Source organism: Morus notabilis, unplaced genomic scaffold (genome assembly GCF_000414095.1).
Source record: "Morus notabilis unplaced genomic scaffold, ASM41409v2 Scaffold45, whole genome shotgun sequence".
In the NCBI taxonomy this organism is placed as follows: Eukaryota; Viridiplantae; Streptophyta; class Magnoliopsida; order Rosales; family Moraceae; genus Morus; species Morus notabilis.
This window is the reverse complement of record NW_010366164.1, coordinates 1413208-1431576: the sequence shown is the minus strand read 5'-3', so window position 1 is coordinate 1431576 and position 18369 is coordinate 1413208. Positions and strand designations below refer to the sequence as shown.

Here is an 18369-nt window from a genome sequence, read left to right as displayed (position 1 = left end):
TGTCTTCTGAAGAGACTAATGTACAACTTAAATGCGGTTTTACAGTCATGTAAATGAATAAGAAAAGGGAAGGCAGAAATTTCAGTACTTAATTTGTGCAAGGAGTGAAACGTACCATACCATGTCCAAAACCAACATAAGAAGAAAAATTAGATACATGATACATCAACATAATGAATTTATACTGACTCATGGAAGTTCTTGAAACTGCAAACTTTTGTACAAAGCCACTACTGTCAAAACACCTCTTTGTTTATCCATCATCTTCTCAAGTGGAGGGGAGCGAAACAAACAAAAAAGTACAAAAAAAGAAAAAGAAAAAAAGAAAAAAAGAACACAAGTTTCAGCCAACCTCTGAACACGAATATATATATGTGATAACAGCTAAGGATAAGTGAAGATTAGCAGGAACAAAACAGTCCTCCCAAAAATGCAAATTCTGATCAAATGACCACTCGTTTCTGCGTTGGATCTAAATTTTCTTTGGCATTACATGGTGTTCTCTATGCATTTGAATCCTCCTTCAAATAATAGTCCCTGTAAACAAAAACAGCTTTGAGAATTAAACCAATTGTATCTATCATGACCTGCAATTCATAAGTATGCACCTGTGTATTTGAAATTTAAGATTTTATATTTTTTTTTTTCATTTTTTTATAAGCACGTGGGAGCAAAGAACACACATAAATCACATGCAAATCGACCATAAGAAGGTGAAGGTAACAGCGTAGCCCGTAAGTGTATATCTGAAATTAAGACTTGGATCTAATTACCTGGTTTTCCTTCGTAGCCTCATGAACACAATTGTGATTTCCATCTTCAACCACACTTTCAAGCATGATCTCATCACTCTTGCCTTTTCTAGACAAAATGTTTGCTTTCTTGAGCCCTAAGCGTTCCTTCCACCGGCCTAAACTCTTTGGCGGCCTAGAAAACACGTCGTCGTCATTAACAAGGAGTTCTTCTTTCAAAGTCGTCTTGCGAAGATGGTTGGCAGAATTATCCTTTATGGGCAACAACATGCCTTGAAATATAATCTCATCGGCGGATCTCATCGCATAGTTGTTGACAGAGAATTCAAAGTCCGAAGAAACAGGAGCTTCTCTGTAGATGTTTTCATGCTTCATGGTTTGTTGAGTAGTAGTACTGTCTGCAAAATCATTGGAAAAAGATATTCTGGGGTCCATGAAGGAAGTACAAAGGCCTAGCTGCTCATTGTTGAACATGTTATAGCATGCTTTTGAAGATACCAACCAATGCCCACTATTTTTTTTTTAATTTTTTTCTTGAATTGGTAGTGTCCACATGGAGAGGTCTCTATTTATATTTGAGAAAAGCTTGTTTGTATTGCATATGGAGTAGACATCTCATGTTACTTAGATTTGTCACCTTGTGATTAAGAATTGTGGGTTTTACTTTTCTCTTCTATAACATAATAGTTCTTTGGCTAGTGACACCTAATATTAATATTAGGTCTTTAGAACGGCTACATTCCAGTCACTTCCACAAGAAAAATTACAACTTATTGCAAAAGTTTCTTGCACACACACATTAGTCAAATGTGCCAGGCATCTTAAAAGATTAAAGTAAAGAAATCTGTCCAGATAAGTGGTATGCGTGGCAATCACATGGCATGATTTAGGTTTGGTAGTGATCTGCTTATCCCAAATAAGGTCTTTATTATGTTTTGATGAGATCGATTGAAAGACTAAACAAAAAACAGAAGGAAAAAAAAAAGAAAAAAAAAAACTTTTTTGGGTATCAGGTTAGTATGTGCCCATTTTAAGTATTTTGTTGAAGTATTTTCTTGCATTAATATATATATATATATATATATATATATATTGTCATGCTTGCTCTTATTTTTGCAACACTTCTTGTTTATCTATTAAACGAAGTGGTTTGTATTTGATACACTTAACTCTATTGCTTTCTTCTTTAGCAAACCGAATAATAACAATAATAATAATAATAACAATAATAACAACAATAATAACAACAACAATAATAATAATAACAATAATAACAATAACAATAAGAATAACAACAACAACAAGAATAATAATAATAATAAGAACAACAACAACAACAACAACAACAACTCTCTTTCTCTCTAGGTTATCTTTTTCCAACTATTTTAATATATATAGACCAAATAAACCAGTAACATAAAGATGTACACAATATTTAACTAGTAATGTTGTTTGAGATCTCATGAGGATTAAGGTCCATGTGAAGTTTAGCTTACTTGTCAATCAAGTGATAAACAAATCAAGTTTTCTCAGTCTTAAGCCATCCAACAAGACAAAACACTACTACTTAATTGAAAACTTTGTGAACTAGAGCAAAAAGTGAAAAGGGTCGAGATTCTTTTTCCCCACTTCCTCTTAGGCTATTGACCTTCACATAACTTCACATGGTTTTATCCTCATCTAACGTTGGAACTTTTCTGTAATAGGCCAATAGGGTTGTATACGTGGCATATTTCTTCTTCTGAAAAGTGTGGGAATTTTAGAAGATACCCTCTATAGTCATTGCTTTAACCTCATTGTTCTAGGGAGGCACTGTCCCCCTTTTGGTCTCCCATTTTGTTAGCAAAGTTTGTCATTTTGTACTCTAATTTAAGAACTTCATTTTAGTCTTATATCTACTTCATCCTAAATAATCGCCTTCAAGGCTCATTTCACAATGTCAGATCAAGAAACAGCCAGTGTTGTAATGGATACTTTGAATGTTGCCCCCAAGTTTATATATTAATCTCTCTTTCTAACATACTTTATAGAAGTAGTAGAAAATGACTTTCTCGCTCTCCAAAATTATGCCTTCCAATGTCTATGAAGTCTGACCTAATATTCTGCTTAAGTTCAATTGTTCAATACATATTTTTTATTGCTTGGTTTTGTGGTGTTAAACGTTTGGTTAAGTCTTCCCATGTTAATTTAATTCTTTATTTCTCTTGAAAGTTTTCGCCACTAAATTTTTGTAAGTTTAATGAGTAGGAACATCTTTTGTTTATTGATACACAGATAGATGTATATTTCTTCTAGTTCCCCTTCAACCCCTAGCTTAAGAGATCGATCGACGTTAATTGTTATGTCTTTAGAGTTGAACAAAGAGGATTAAGTTTTATTAATTTGTGGAGCCTCACATAGAAAATTTTGTTGATTGATCTTGAGGTGAACACAGTGTTGTGAGGTGGGTGATTTTCTCTTGTTAACATTTCTTAGTGATTATTGTAGTAGCTGAAAGATGACATCATCTCATATTGAGACAAACATCGAAAAATTTTGCGTGTTTATTTTGTCTGATACGTCCATTTCTTAACAATTTGTTCCAGTAAAAAAAAATTTAAAAAATTGTATTCATCTGCACCAAGAAAAGAACGAGAAAAACATGCTTAGAAATCATTAAAAGTAGTTCCAATTTCTAAGATGAGAATCCATCGTTTTGATTGGTAGTACACCGTTGTAAACGAAGACCTTTTATTCAACATCCACTTTTTGTGGCCAACTATTCAACTGAAAGTCTGACAAATCAAGAAGTCATAAGTCAGATATCACTAACTCGTTCTCGCAATCTTCAATGAGCTTGTAATTCTTAAGGCAGTCAATAAAAATGTTCTTAACATAAAAAACGAGCAAATTAATCTACTGATACAATGAATGAAGCCTCTCTAGTCAGCCATAAGTAGTTCTCTACTTCTCTTCTCTTAAATTAAGCATGAACAGTACAAAATTAAAAAAAAAAGGAAAAAGGAAAAAGAAGGAAAAAAAAAGAGAAAAATTAGACCAATGAATAGAAGACAAAGTCATAAACAATTAAGCAAGTTTCATAGGGGAACTACATTGTGATTCTGTCTCTACTCTCTAGTCAATGCCTACTAAGCAGAAAAATATTATAGGACATTGGCCAACGTGTAGAATATGAAGGCCACCAATAATTGTCATCTTCAAACATATAAACAATTTTGTTAGATTTTTCATTCAAAGTAATAGAAATTTTTTTAGTGCTATTCAAAACAATAGTTTTGTCTTGCTACATATTATGACAAATGACCAAAAATATATTCATGATGACAAAGATAAATCTAATAATGAAGCTAACATTAGCTAATCATGGTTGTGTATACGTTATGTACAACTAAAAAAATACAAGAGTCTTCTCATGGTCGTATACATCAGAAAACATGCTAAGCAGATTAGAAAAATACAATAAACAAAATGAATAATAGAAATGATGATAGCCACCAGATTAACTGAAACAACTAATTATTGAAAATCATCATCGTGTTCCAATGTATCAGGAGACAATCTCTTCTGAGGCAAGTGATTCCCAAGAGAGGGTTTAGGCTTTAATGCGTCTTGTAGAGAACATTTTAAAGAACTTGTCACACGTACCACATTTGCCCTTTGTAGAGGCTTGTAAGGGGCAGATAAGGTGTTTTTTGCAGAGTAATGATTGGAAATAACAGATTCTAAGGGTTTCCTATTACGAGACAACATGGTTTTCTGGTTCAGATTTTGCTTTGATTTGGGATGGTTCACATTTTCTTCTGTTTCCTGCATCCTCGGTCTTGCTATTGAATCAATAGGTACAAGCTTTCCGTCGACTTGATTCGTGAAAACAAATGACACCTGAAACAACAGAAATAAAATTAAAAAATGAGTATCACTCTGCATCACTGATTCCCATTACTGAAAAATTAACATGATATCACGTTATCCATTTTCTCTTTTCTTTTTGAGAGAATCCAGAGTAGATATTGGTAATAGAATAGAAAGTGAAACTAATGCCAAAATCACTATAGCTAAAATAAAATAAGTTGTTACACCTCATCACCAGCTGAAGCTTGGAATATTGCATCCGGCACCGACGTTGGGAAAAAATGATGCCCCCAACTACCCAAATTTTCTTCCAAAGGTGTCCCCATCTGAAAATTTTCTCCAAAGAGAAACATTAGCTTTGAAACAAAATGGCAGCAAGAAACTATCAGATATAATGGAATGAATGCCGCCTACCTGTTTCTCCGACCTCTTTAGCTTGTCTAAGCATCCAGCAATTTCAGCAAATCCACCAATATCAGAGGTGTCTTGATCAGCTTGACAACTTCCGTGCATTATTTGGTCTCTGTCTCTTTTCTCTATTTCAGGCCTATCATCATCGCTTTGGCAACGGATGCAGTTCATCTTATCATGAATTTCAGACCTATAGATATAGTTGGAAGATAAGGAGAGACAAAAACTGAGAAAGGTGCTAAAGAAAAGATTCCGTGTTGTCAGAGCATAGAAATGAAATATAGCACCCAAGGAGTAGTTATTAATACTTCCGAAGAACTGAAGAATGAATGGGGATCCGGAGAGCTAAATTTGAGGGAATCTGAACTCTGTTCCTTTTAAAATAAATATTCTGTCATAAGTGGGTATGCATGAAAAATTGATAATCTTTCAAAATTCTGAATATTAAAGGAGTTTTAGCTGTTGTATCACATGATATATATGTACATATCACTCTTTTACGTTACAATAGGCTAATATCTACCACTTGTTCTTTCTATACGTTGGCAGACTGGCAAAAAAAGAGAGACAGATAGTTGCAGACAGAAAGAATCGTTAAAATTCATGAAGCTGGTATTAGTACCGATGCCCAGAGATAACCCCGACGTATTGAATAACAAGAACTACGTCCAGGAGAATAGAGACAATAAACTGCATGTACAAAACTAATATATTAAGGACACAATTTCAAGAATGATCCATTCAACAGACTTAACAATGAAGCAGATATACAAGCAAATGATATTGCTATGATGTTGAAGCAAAGTCTTACCTCGCATTCTCATGGAAGCTGAACAGATCACGTAGATCTTCCATTGAAAGCAAATTTCCCTAAAGAAGGAATTGATCATGTACCATGGCAAAGTAAACAACAAATGAAAACCATTTTAAAAAAACACATTTTGAACCTGTGCGGTGGGGCTATCTTTTTGCTCTTGTTGGATTACTTTTTGAAGCCCTTCTTTTGACATCTGACGCTGGAAGATCTAAGGAATAATGGGCTCGTTTAATAAGTTAATCTAAGGCAACAGATAGCATATATTACTGCCACAATGCAGAAGCGAAACAAAATAGCTACTACATCAAACCTTTTCTTCAATCGTTCCAGTACTCAGAAATCTGTAAATGTACACTCTTTTCTTTTGCCCATCTCTCCAGACTCTTGCAGCAGCCTATAACGGATTAAGAGAAAGGAAAATGCAAGAATATGAATACACTGTCTTGGGAGAGTGCATATTTGTAACTCAGATGCCCACTGCAATTTGCACATAAAATTTTGACCAAGGCAATTACTTGTTTATCATTCGCAGGATTCCAATCAGGATCAAACAAAACTAGTCGATTTCCACCAATCAAATTGAGACCACAACCACCAGCCTTGCTGCTTAAGAGAAACACAAATTCATCCTGCAAGATGTGGAGTTAGACTTGTTAGTTCAACCAAAAAGATAAAGCTGAAAAAGAGAGATAAAAAATGTGTGTAACCTAAATTGGAAATATGCTTAGAAACGGGAATCTGTATACCTTTGTTGGATCATTGAAATGGTTCACTAGCTTTTGTCTTTTGCTAATGGATGTTGTTCCATCAAGCCTCAAATATGGGTATCTTCTTTCACGACATAATTGAGCAAAAAGGTCCAGGGTCTGATACATCACCATTGCATTAATTGACAAATGAAGACCTAAAAATTTTAGGTAAATGCTTGATGACTTGCAGAAGACAAATCATTTTTCAGTATTTTTCCCCCTTGCTGATACATGATTGTTTTCAATCACCAATAAGCAAGTTTGGCAAGAAAAACCACATCTTCATCCTAGATCTTATGAGCATCTTTCCAGGTTATCAATAGACAACAGCAACTTGTCATAGCATTTTAGCCATCCCAACAAAAAGAAGAAAAATAAAAAATAAATAAAAAGAAAAAGAAGAAGCAATGCTATCATAGGATTTAACTAAACTGAAGAACTAAAACGAGTCTAGCCAAAAGCAATAACAAGATGAAGAACTAATAAGAGTCTAGTCATTTAGCTGGACCCCTTCCTCCTTATCTGCATTATATATTTAACAAGTTGGAAACACATGTAAGTCTACTTAAGACTTTAAATGGGAAGGCGAACCATACTAAGATTACCTGCGTATAATTTGAAACAAGGACAATTCGGTCATCTGTCTTGTGACGTAAGTGAGCTAGTAACCGAGCTAGAATGTACATCTTTCCAGACAATTCAACCCAAGCCCCATCCCCACCGGTCCATGATCCAGATCTAACAAATGTGGAGTAGAGGATGATTAAGATTATTGGAGACAACTTAAATATATATTGAGAGAGATAAAGAGAATAAGGAAAAAAGAATGATTACCTTCCAGAGAACATCTCAGGAGGGAAGAAGCGAATACAGTCCTCAAAACCTGAAGTTCCTGGACTCCCACTTCTTATGGTATCATATATGAGCTACAAGGCACCATATCGTTCATTAGAAGAAAACAATTCTGAACCTGAAAATTTTATTAAACGGGAAATGGAAAGAGCAGGGAAAAGGACGAGGAAAAGAAACTAGAGTGCAAATTGATTAAAAGCCATGTATTTCAAACTGGAATTAGGCTACTTAGAAATTTAAATCTGCCTTCTCAATTGAAAAAGAAAAATGAACTTTCTACCGGTAAAGACTTGTATATATTAAAAAAATAAAAAGGAGAAGAAGAATTGAAAATGTATATTAGTAAAATGAAACCCAAAATATTCTAAGAGGCGCCCAAGAAGATTTAAACAAGTAGCGTCTAAAAGTTATATCTTACAAAAGGATCACACCTTTGGGTGATTGCAAAGCTTTTTGAGTGCTGTAATATAAGCTAAAATCTTCGATTGCTTCACTTCTTCTGAAATTGCTCGTTTAACCTGTTTTTGAGGGGGAAAAATAGTAACAAGCTTGACCTGTCAGACACACCGTTACGAGGTACAAAGGCTGCAAACTTTGTGGAACTCCTAGAATTAGTAAGAGAATGAGAACCTACGTTTTTTGATTGTATAAAGTGGTTATATAATTCTGACTGGAGAGGGGTCAACTTGCAACAAACAACTTCAACAATCTGTACAAGAGGAAAATGTAAAAATGAAGTCATAGATTTTGGTTTCCACAACACTATACAAACTACATTGCAATCATTACAACACGATCCAAACAAATAGAGAACATAGACGAGGTTGCTGACTTTCATAACTTTTTGAAATGAAAAATGCCATTGCATTTTCCTGCATGATCCAAACTTATTGTTCTAGAGAAAGGTATACCCCAAAAATAACTTTGATGAGTGACATACCTGAAGAAAATCAGAGAGAAATTTCTTCTATCTTATTCATTCTGCCGAAATATACATTTATAGGAAGAGGAGATTACCAACAGCCTGGTAATTCCTTGATTCAATCTGTCAAATCCTACATAAAAGGAAACTAACAACTATCTACAGAAATTAATCTACAGCTATTTACAGCCTAGCAAATCTCCAATTTATAGCCTATTATCTTCAGAATTCCACACTCCCCCTCAAGCTGGGCAATGAATATTAATCATTCCCAGCTTGGAGAGTAGTATGTCAAACTGAGCTCTAGGAATAGCCTTTGTCATTATATCTGAAGTCTATTGCCGTGTAGGAGTGTAATCCATTTCTATGACCCCTTGCTCTATCTTTTCTCTGATGAAGTGGCGATCGATCTTACATGCTTGGTTCGATCGTGATGAACTGGATTCTTAGCAATACTGGTTGCTGCTTGATTGTTACACATCAACTTCATAGGTGCATGAGGAGAGAACTGGAGTTCCTCAAGCAACCTTTTTAACCACATCCCTTCACAAATACCATGGGCCATGGCACAAAATTCAACTTCTGCACTACTGCGTGCCACAACCGATTGCTTCTTACTCCTCCAAGTGACTAGATTGCCTCAGACATAAGTACAGTAACCCGAAGTAGACTTCCTATCTGTTAAGGACCCAGCCCAGTTTTCATCTGAGAAAATCTCCACATCACGACTAGCTCCTTTTGAAGAATAATCCTTTGCCTGGAGTCATTTTTAAGTAACGTAGTATCATGTACACAGCTTGTTGATGCTCTTCTGTAGGGTTGTTCATAAACTGGCTAACCATACTCACTACAAAGCTGATGTCAGATCTTGTGTGAGATAAGTAGATCAACCTCTCGACTAGTCTTTGATATCTTCCCTTGTCAATAGCAGCTGCGTCTTCTTTTGAGCCTATCCTGTCGAATGGATCCATAAGAGTATCGGAGGGTTTGCATCCAAGCATTCTTGTTTCCTTTAACAAGTCAAAGGTGTACTTTCGTTGTGAAACTGAAATACCCTTGCTTGACCTTGCTACCTCCATTCCAAGAAAATATCTCAAAGCTCCTGGATCTTTAATCTCAAATTCTCCGCTTAGAACTGTTTTAAGTCGGGATATTTCCTCTTCATCATTCCCTATAACAATTATATCATCAACGTAGACTATGAGAATTGTGATCTTACCACCATGAAGGCTCTTAATGAAAAGAGTGTGATCAGACTGTCCTTGTGAATATTCCTCTCTTTTAATGACCTTAGTAAACCTCTCGAACCATGCTCTTGGGGATTGCTTAAGCCCATAGAGTGATTTCTAAAGTTTGCAGACTAGATTGTTACTACTAGAGTGTTTTAGACCTGGAGGAATTTTCACGTAGACTTCTTCTTCAAGATCACCATTGAGGAATGCATTTTTGACGTCTAGTTGATGCAAGCCCCAATCAAGGTTGGCTGCCAAGGATATTAAGACACAGATTGTGTTCAACTTCAGGACTGGTGCAAAAGTTTCCTAATAGTCAATCCCATAGGCCTGTGTAAATCCTTTTGCCACCAGCCTTGCTTTGTACCAGTCTATACTTCCATCTACCCTGTATTTGACATTAAAGACCCACTTACAACCCACATGATGTTTTCCCTACGGTAATTTAGTAATCTCCCATGTGCCATTCTTCCGCAGTGCTTGGATTTCTTCATTTACCTCCTTTCTCCACTCAGGATGCTGTAAGGCCTCTTGTATGCAGATTGGGACAGCAACATTCTCCAAATTTGTGATGAGAGCTCGAAGATTGGGAGACAGCTTCTCATAAGACACAAATTTTGAGATGGGATGCTAAGTACAAGATCTTACACCCTTTCTGTGGGCAACAAGCTTGTTGAGATCATCCATAGAATGTGTTATCTGTAGTGGAGGAAGAATCTATGTTACCTTGGATGACTTCGGTGGGATTTGGTCTCGGGACATCAATTTACAAGGCGTAGGAGGAAGCTCAGGATGTCGGTCAACTAGTTTAGGGTTCTTCTGATGCCTTGAGTAAACTTGATGTTCCTTGCCCCTAGACTCTTTGTCTCCTTGAATTTGACTTGGCTCTGATGGTGGTCCACTCGGCTCCAACGGTGGTTCACTGGAAATATTGGGTTCAAGTACCTCAAAGGAAGTGTCAGGCAAGGACATGTCTCAAAACTGATATTCTTCCTGTTGGTTGACTGAATTCTCCCCCTGAATATGAGTTGGTGTAAAAGGGCACATTTTCAAGAAAAGTCACATCCATAGTGTTATAGGTTTTTCGAGTGGTAGGACAATGGCACTTATACCCCTTTTGATAAGGGGAATAACCTATAAAAAGACACTTGACTGACTTTGGATCATGTTTACTTTGCTGATGAGAGGAGATATGGACATATGCAGAACATCCAAAAACTTTGGGAGGCATATTGGTTATAATTCGATTTTGAGGAAAGTTTTTGGAAAGAACTTGGCACGGGGTATCAAATTTCAAGACTCTAGAAGCAATTCTATTTATTAGGTATGTGGCAGTTAAAACTACCTCCCCCCAGAATTGCTTTGGAACATGAGTGGCAAACCTAATAGATCGGGCTACCTCCAGTAGGTATCTATTTCTCCTCTCTGTTATCCCATTCTGTTGAGAGGTATCTATACAGGAGCTTTGGTGAATGATCCCATTTTCTAGAAGGTAATTTCTAAGTATGAAATTAAAGTACTCCTTGGCATTGTCAATTCTACACACCTAAATCTTAGCCCGAAATTGTGTTTGAACCATGGAATGAAAGGATTTGAAAATAGATCCCGCCTCTGATTTTTCCTTCATAAGAAATACCCACGTAACTCGAGTATGGTCATCAACAAAAGTAACAAACCATCTAGCACTAGAAATATGTTGAACACGAGAAGGTCCCTAAATATCACTATGAATAACAGAAAATGGTTTTGATGGTTTGTAATTTTGGGGGGGATAAGAATTACGACAATGCTTAGAAAATTGACAAACCTCACATTGGAAAAGCTTGGGATTTTTATTAAATAGTGATGGAAACATCTTTGACAAGTACATAAAATTTAGGTGTCCTAGGCGATAATGCAATAACATGATTGTACTTTCTTTACTTGAATCTAAAGACAAGTTTAACCTAGGATCTTGAGTAGAGGAGGAAACATGATGTGCTTGAGGGGTCCTGTTTTTCTACAGCCCTAAATCAGTAGAGTCCTTTGCTTTCCTTAGCATTGCCAATCATCTTCCCCGAAGCCAAATCTTGAAACGAACAATGAGTGGAAGAGAATTTAGCCACACAATTTAAGTTTGAGTAAGTCTGCTGATAGACAATAAGAGGACGTTTAGTTGATGAATTCAGAATCATAATTCAGAACCATTTTCGATTTACGTGTATTTTTTGTGAGAGAAAACACTGTAGCGAGCCACGAACTATGATCTGAATCATGGTATGAATCTTTGAACCAAACGCACGCTAAATTGCATGAGATTGGGAACCAAAAGAACTTGGTTAAGAATTAGTGTCTCGGAGATGATCACTTTCCCAACACTAGTCACTGTGGAAAGGGAACCATCTGCAATTCTGACTTTGTAATTCTCGTGGCAGGGACTGCAATCATGGAGTAATGATACATCACCTGTCATGTGGTCAGAAGCTCTAGAATCGATGATCCAACCTGATGAATCCGCGGCTTTTGTATGTAAGGCAGTTAGGAAGTTACCTCTTGGAGCATTGGATCCAGTTGAGATAACCAGGGTAGGAGAAGATCCTTGACTGAACATCTTTTGCAACCACTCTACTTGTTCTTTGCTGAAGAGAGTAGAATCATTTGTGCTTCTTTCTTTTCCTTCAGAGTCAGCCACGAAACCTCGTGCCTCCTTTTCTTTGTTTGATTTCCAGTCTGCGGGCTTCCCGTGTATTTTCCAACATGTTTCTTTGGTGTGATCTAGGCAGCGGCAATGATCACACCATTGTCTTCCTTTTTTTTGCCTTGCATCATAGGTGGAAGTGGATCCTCGGGAGACAAGGGCTAATCCTTCTTGCATATTTGTAGATCCTTGGGAGACAATGGTTGATCCATCCGGGAAGTTAGAGGATAGCCGAGTACCCATCATCAACTTCTTCCTGCTTTCTTCTCTTCTCACTTCTGAGAAAGCTTCTCGAATTGTTGGAAGCGGCTTGGTACCAAGGATTCTCCCCCTTACTTCATCCAGGGATTTGTCTAATCCCAGTAGGAACTTGAAGACCCTTTCTTTTTCGATGATCTTCTTGTACCAGCTTGCATCTCCAGGGCACTCCCAATCCAAAGTCTCAAACACATCCAATTGCTGCCAAAAACGACTAAGAGTGTTATAGTCATGAGTCACAGTCATCTCACCTTGCCTCAGATCATGCAGGGCTCCCTTGATGTCAAAGAGATCAGCGGTATTATCACTGTCAGAGTAAGTTTCTTTTGTTGCCATCCATATCTCATGTGCAGTGTCATAGAATAGAAAATTTTGACCGATTTCTATGTCCATTGCATTGATTAACCAAGACATAACAAGATTGTTCTCGGTATTCCACACCTTGAATTTTTTTATCATCCTTCTTTGGTGGTTCTGTGGTGCTGAAGAGGTATTCATCCTTACCTCTTCCTGTGATGAACATCAAAACTGCCTTTGCCCATTTATGGTAATTGTGGCCGGTTAACGTGTGCCTTGTGATGAGTAATGACGAACCTTCTGCACCACCATTGCTCACGAGTTCTTCACCAGATACTGTTCCAGTGACGCTGCTTGTTTCTGAGGCCATAGAGGAAAGATTGTGGCCTAAGAAACTCTATGGAACAACAATCTAGAACAAAGGAGGATGCTTGGTTTGCACCCATAAACCAAGAAAAAAAGGAGGAAGTCTGGTTTTAAGTTTCACCATAAAAGAAGATTAAGATGTGTTCTGGTTTGAATCAGAACCGAGAAGACGTAAGAAACTGGTCCAGGTAGCCTTGCTCTGATACCATGAAGAAAACCAGAGAGAAATTTCTTCTATCTTATTCATTCTGCCGAAATATACATTTATAGGAAGAGGAGATTACCAACAGCAGCCTGGTAATTCCTTGATTCAATCTGTCAAATCCTACATAAAAGGAAACTAACAGCTATCTACAGAAATTAATCTACAGCTATTTACAGCCTAGCAAATCTCCTATTTACAGCCTATTATCTTCAAAATTCCATAATACCTTTGGTGGTAGGTGATTTGATAACAGTGCATTTGTCCTTCGCAATATAAACTGAAAAGAATGTTTTAAAGTTAGTTCGTGTTTCATTGAATAGTTAAGGCATCTGAAACAAGTGTCAGGAAGAAAACAAAAAAATAAATAAATAAAAAGACTTTTTTTTTTACCAAAGAGGTAATCGTAATGTAACCTGATTAACTTTTGCACTAAGTTCAGCAGAGCGCTCAACACCTAGCTTCCTCTCTTCTTCAGTGGCATTGGGTTCTCGTCCACATATAATAGGTGCCTTAATAGAACATATGTCAAAGTGTGAAAACAGAATAAACATACCCAAACAGTGTGAAAAAGAAGAGAAATCATAGACAAAATAGAGCACTAATAATGAGAAAGAGATATTACTTCATATGCCATTCTAGTAGTTAGAGCTATTAATCTTAGGGCCCGTTTAGTTCGCTTATTCGAGCTTTTAATTCGAATTGAGATGAGACTTTATGTGAGAACTTTTTACTGTAGCAAAAAGTTAGATGTGATTGTTTCTGAGAGCTTTTTTACTGTAACAAAACTCGAATTCTAAACTCAAATCGGTGAAATGAACATGACCTTAATTTATGTTCTACAGTTTCCAGCTCGAATTAGTTAATCAGATGGCATAGAAAAGCACATTATTATATAGCATCGTATTTACAAAACGGCAAAATAATGCTGCCTGGAGAAGATTTCCAGCGGATTGGAAAACTTGCATAATTTAAAGCTTATTGTCATTTCTGTTTCTTTCAAGAAAACTTAACCACCAATGGGAATAATGACATAAATCATACTTGGCAGAGAAAATTAACATGTAAATAAGTAGATCACCTCATAGTATCGGCGAAAATGTGCAACGTCACCCAAAATTCCTGGATTAGTAAAATTAACCATTGCAAAGAACTCTTCTAGGTCGTTCTGCAGGATTAAAGAGAGAGAACTACTAAATAACAGAAGAAATTGGAATCATGACTTAATGCACTAGTTTCTTTCACCTGCATTGGAGTTCCAGACAACAAAATCCGCCGCTTGCATGGAAGAGCAGCCAATGCCTGAAAGAGGAATTTTAAAATGTTATTGGAATGTAAAGTAGTTCCTAGTTACTAGTTTTTTTTTTTTTAATGGAAAAACTTAAACTCTTAAACATTACCCGATTTGTTATAGTTTGATCATTTTTCAACCTGTGAGCCTCATCACAAATGAGAAGGTCACAAGATTCACTGTGGCTAAATTTTGATGAATGCATCCGGAATGTCTCATATGAAACAATAAGTACCTGGGAAAGTACTTAATGTAAGTGCATATTTCAAAACATAAAGGCTAAAAAGAAAGAGGAGGGTGGACAGCCAGCGGAAAGTGCATCTTTTAAAGTTAAATGAGCCAGCTTGCTCATATATTAGAGACTAGCCTGTGAAGAACTGCGCGGACTGGTGAATCTATCAATTCCAGAAACAACATCGTCTCTGGTGCTTTCACATAGAGCAATGAGCTGAACTCTTTCTCCAATCCACTTCTTGATTTCAGCTTCCCAATTGCTTACAAGACTGGTAGGTGTGACAATGATGGCTTTTTTGACCATTGGCTTCCCATCAAACCCTTGAAAAAGAAGAGTATAAAGTAATGTGATTGACTGCAATGTCTTCCCCAAACTGCAAAAGATTCAAAATCAAGAACTAACCCGCTGGCATGAACACTGAAAATATTATCCAAAAGGAAAAATGAAATTGAATTCCTTTATTATCGACACTCACCCCATATCATCTGCCAGAATGCATCCAAATATATTGGCAGAACTATATAACCCCGAAACACATTCAAACATAAACTGGACGCCTTCTCTGTATCAAAATTAAATCTCATCAAACTTTTCACCCACAGGAATGCAGCTACCAACACGTTATCAAAGTTAAAGCAGTTCAAGATAAAAATTTTTAATCATAATATATCTGTAAAAGGAAAGGAACACAGAAATTAAAACTAAAGACTGTTCACAGATGACAACATGGCATAGAATTGTGAATATTTTTCTAGCGAAAGAAAAAGAAAGAAAAAGATTTCTAGATAAAACCCAAATGCTGATAATACTACAAACCCAATATCTGAACAGACCTCTGGTGGGGTCGTAAGAAACGTACAAGCAATGGATCCACTGCAATCTGAACCATATTAGCATCTAATTCTTCAGATTGCCACAAGACAAGAGGATCGAACCCCGGGGGCAGAGTCACAATCTCCTCCACTACATCTTTCTCAGCAGTGTCTGGTATATTCAAACGATTGGTAATTGCCACCAGAGCTGGCCTTGAAGATCCCCAGGGAACAAATCTTTTGCGGGCCCAGAGACGGCGGGCAAGCTCATCATTTTGACTGGAATAGCCATCAGAGCACGGGGGTTTAAAGGGCTTCCTACAAACTGCTGATCCTTCAGTCACCGACAGAACTCGTGGAAGTAGCGACTGCCTTTTCACAACGAGGTTACCTCTGAGATTTAAATCACAAACATCAACAAGAGCTCAAATAAAATTTAAAAAAAAAAACCTCTATAAACATCCCAACTTGAACTGAATCTGTAAAGGTCAAAATTTTACTAACATGAGAACAATTACACAAATGATAAACACTGAATACAACCAATAGAGCTTGAAAAGTTTATTAAAATCCAAACGACACAATCCTTCACTTCAATTGGAATCATGACACCACGCGTCTTACGTCTAAATCACTGGCTTCATTTCCAAATCTCACCATTTTCTCAACAACCAGAGGGAAATTAGAATTAAGCAAACTTCAAGAAACTAAAAAGGGAAATTCAAAACCAATACACGCAATTTCAGACAATACCAAAATTGAAACCCTAAACACAAAATTACGAGGGTAAAGGCTCCGTTTCTCGAAACCGATTACGCCAGAGACCGGAAAATCTGCCGTACCTGACAAGGGCATCGACGTTCGTCGACTTCCGATCTTCATCGGATGGAGGCTTTCGGTGAGCGGTGGATGATGGCTGAATAATCTTGGAAACGACTTCGACGTCGCTGTCGAGCTCTTCTTCTTCGTCGTCGTTGTTGTCTTGGCAGTCGGCAGTGAACTCCTCACCGGAATCGGAATCGGAATTGGGATCGGAGGTTTCGGAGTCGGAGAGAACTTCATCTTCGTCTTTCATTGGGAAGCCTCGCGTAACCTTCTTGAAATGTCGGCGTCTCTGCAAGAGTTCTTTGTTTAAATTGCTAATTTTGGCGCTAAAGTACGGGCGCGGCAAAAGTCTACCGTAGAGAAACTTGCTAGTACAAACGACGTCTGCAATATGGTACATCTTCCGTGCGTTGGATCGTGTTCTGAAATATATTGTATGTAAACTAGAGGTGTCAAATGGCCCGGCCCAACCCGCAATAGTGTCTAATTCAGCACGGCCCGATTCGCTATTGTTACGGGCCGTGTCGGTATGTGGAGGCCCGCGGTATAACCCTTATTCAGCTCAGCCCAAGCCTTGATTCGGCCCTTGTTCGGCCCGGCCTAAGCCCGCGAAACGGCCCATGAAACAGCCCATTTCATTTGGTCCAGGCCTGCCGGCACAGCACGTGACGGGCCTCCCATTGGGCCCTTCACGTGCCTCCCGTTTGGCACGTGACGGGCCAAACGGGAGGCCCGTCACGTTCCGGACATTGGGCCCGCGAAGGGCCCAACGGCTAAAATGCTCAAAATCCATAAATTCACCCTCAAAATCCCCTATAAATACTCCTTAATTCCACCATAAATCTCATACAACAATTCACTCTCAACTTCTCATCTCACTCTCATTCTATCTCTCAACTTGTCTCTTTAATTTTGATTCTAAGCTTTTTTCTCGCATTCATTCCTTTTCTAGCTCTTTCATTTACAAAGTTCTATCAATTTCCAGAAAATGGTTGCACCAAACTTTCCTGATTTCACTGCTCTTCCTGAGCTTGGTGATGAGGCATTTTTTGAGGATGAAATGATGCCTACCAACCCCAACCCTATTGAACCAGAAAATGCTCCGATAGATAATGCTTTAGTACACAACGAGGAAGCTGAAGAACACAGCAGAGGAAAAAGATCGCGAACTTTTTCGGCATGGCAGCATTTCACCGAGGAGCCCCGACCAAATCCAAAAACAGGTGAGATAAAAATTCGTGCGGTATGTAAATATTGTAAAAAGCACTTTTCTAATAAAAAGGGTAGGGGTACTGGTCATCTGGATAGACATTGGAAAGTATGTCTACCGTTGCACCAAGGTGGGAGTGTGGACTCCCGCCTGTTGGTCTCCGAATCGAATTCGGATGCGGAAGCGTGGTGGTGCGGAGAAGAGAGGCGGATCGTGTATAACAAAAATTTTTATATAAAATTTTTGAGATACTCTATAGATTATATTAATTTATGCATGAATAAATTAATCTCATTAACTTATATATATCAAGAACTCAATCAGGAAAAATACCTGGAAGCCGACTCGGATGATAACTTGAGTTCTTTGACCACGAACAGTCCTTGCTCCAATCGTTGTGTTTAGAAAACCAAGAAGACGTGTGTGTGGGCACACATGAGACAAAACGGGTTACAATAAACACTCGAATTTCCACAAACACCAACGCATGCACGATGTGGAATTTTTGGAGAAAATTTTTTTCCTTCCTTTCTCTCTTGAGAATTTCGGCCAGCCTTAACTCTTAGGGCATAAATTGTTTTCAAAAAATTGTGTTCACAATTTTCTATC

The 18369-nt window shown here is 37.5% G+C and overlaps 2 protein-coding genes across 2 annotated transcripts; both read right to left on the bottom strand.

The window, feature by feature from the left end:
* Positions 1 to 243: 243 nt before the first annotated feature.
* On the bottom strand, positions 244 to 1244 carry LOC21410158. The gene is made up of 2 exons (XM_010109651.2): positions 774 to 1244; positions 244 to 537 (listed from the first exon to the last, which is right to left on the bottom strand). The coding sequence occupies exons 1-2, from the start codon at positions 1224 to 1226 to the stop codon at positions 490 to 492; spliced, it is 501 nt and encodes a 166-aa protein (XP_010107953.2). The 5' UTR covers positions 1227 to 1244; the 3' UTR covers positions 244 to 489.
* A 2931-nt stretch (positions 1245 to 4175) lies between these two features.
* On the bottom strand, positions 4176 to 16897 carry LOC21410157 (protein CHROMATIN REMODELING 25). Its single transcript, XM_024173213.1, has 21 exons — positions 16568 to 16897; positions 15747 to 16118; positions 15389 to 15475; positions 15046 to 15286; positions 14788 to 14913; positions 14633 to 14689; positions 14469 to 14555; positions 13804 to 13899; positions 13617 to 13667; positions 8068 to 8142; positions 7865 to 7951; positions 7416 to 7507; positions 7187 to 7319; positions 6579 to 6698; positions 6348 to 6461; positions 6143 to 6226; positions 5963 to 6040; positions 5827 to 5885; positions 5019 to 5205; positions 4832 to 4930; positions 4176 to 4634 (listed from the first exon to the last, which is right to left on the bottom strand). The coding sequence occupies exons 1-21, from the start codon at positions 16798 to 16800 to the stop codon at positions 4269 to 4271; spliced, it is 2844 nt and encodes a 947-aa protein (XP_024028981.1). The 5' UTR covers positions 16801 to 16897; the 3' UTR covers positions 4176 to 4268.
* Positions 16898 to 18369: the final 1472 nt, after the last annotated feature.

Coding starts and splice junctions, on each gene's coding strand:
- LOC21410157 (XM_024173213.1), bottom strand. CDS start 16,800: ATGAAAGACGAAGATGAAGTTCTCTCCGACTCCGAAACCTCCGATCCC. Junction 8,143..13,616: donor CAAATCACCTACCACCAAAG/GTATTATGGAAT, acceptor CCTCTTGTACAG/ATTGTTGAAGTTGTTTGTTG. Junction 6,227..6,347: donor ATCCTGCGAATGATAAACAA/GTAATTGCCTTG, acceptor AATCCGTTATAG/GCTGCTGCAAGAGTCTGGAG.
- LOC21410158 (XM_010109651.2), bottom strand. CDS start 1,226: ATGTTCAACAATGAGCAGCTAGGCCTTTGTACTTCCTTCATGGACCCC. Junction 538..773: donor AGGCTACGAAGGAAAACCAG/GTAATTAGATCC, acceptor TTTTGTTTACAG/GGACTATTATTTGAAGGAGG.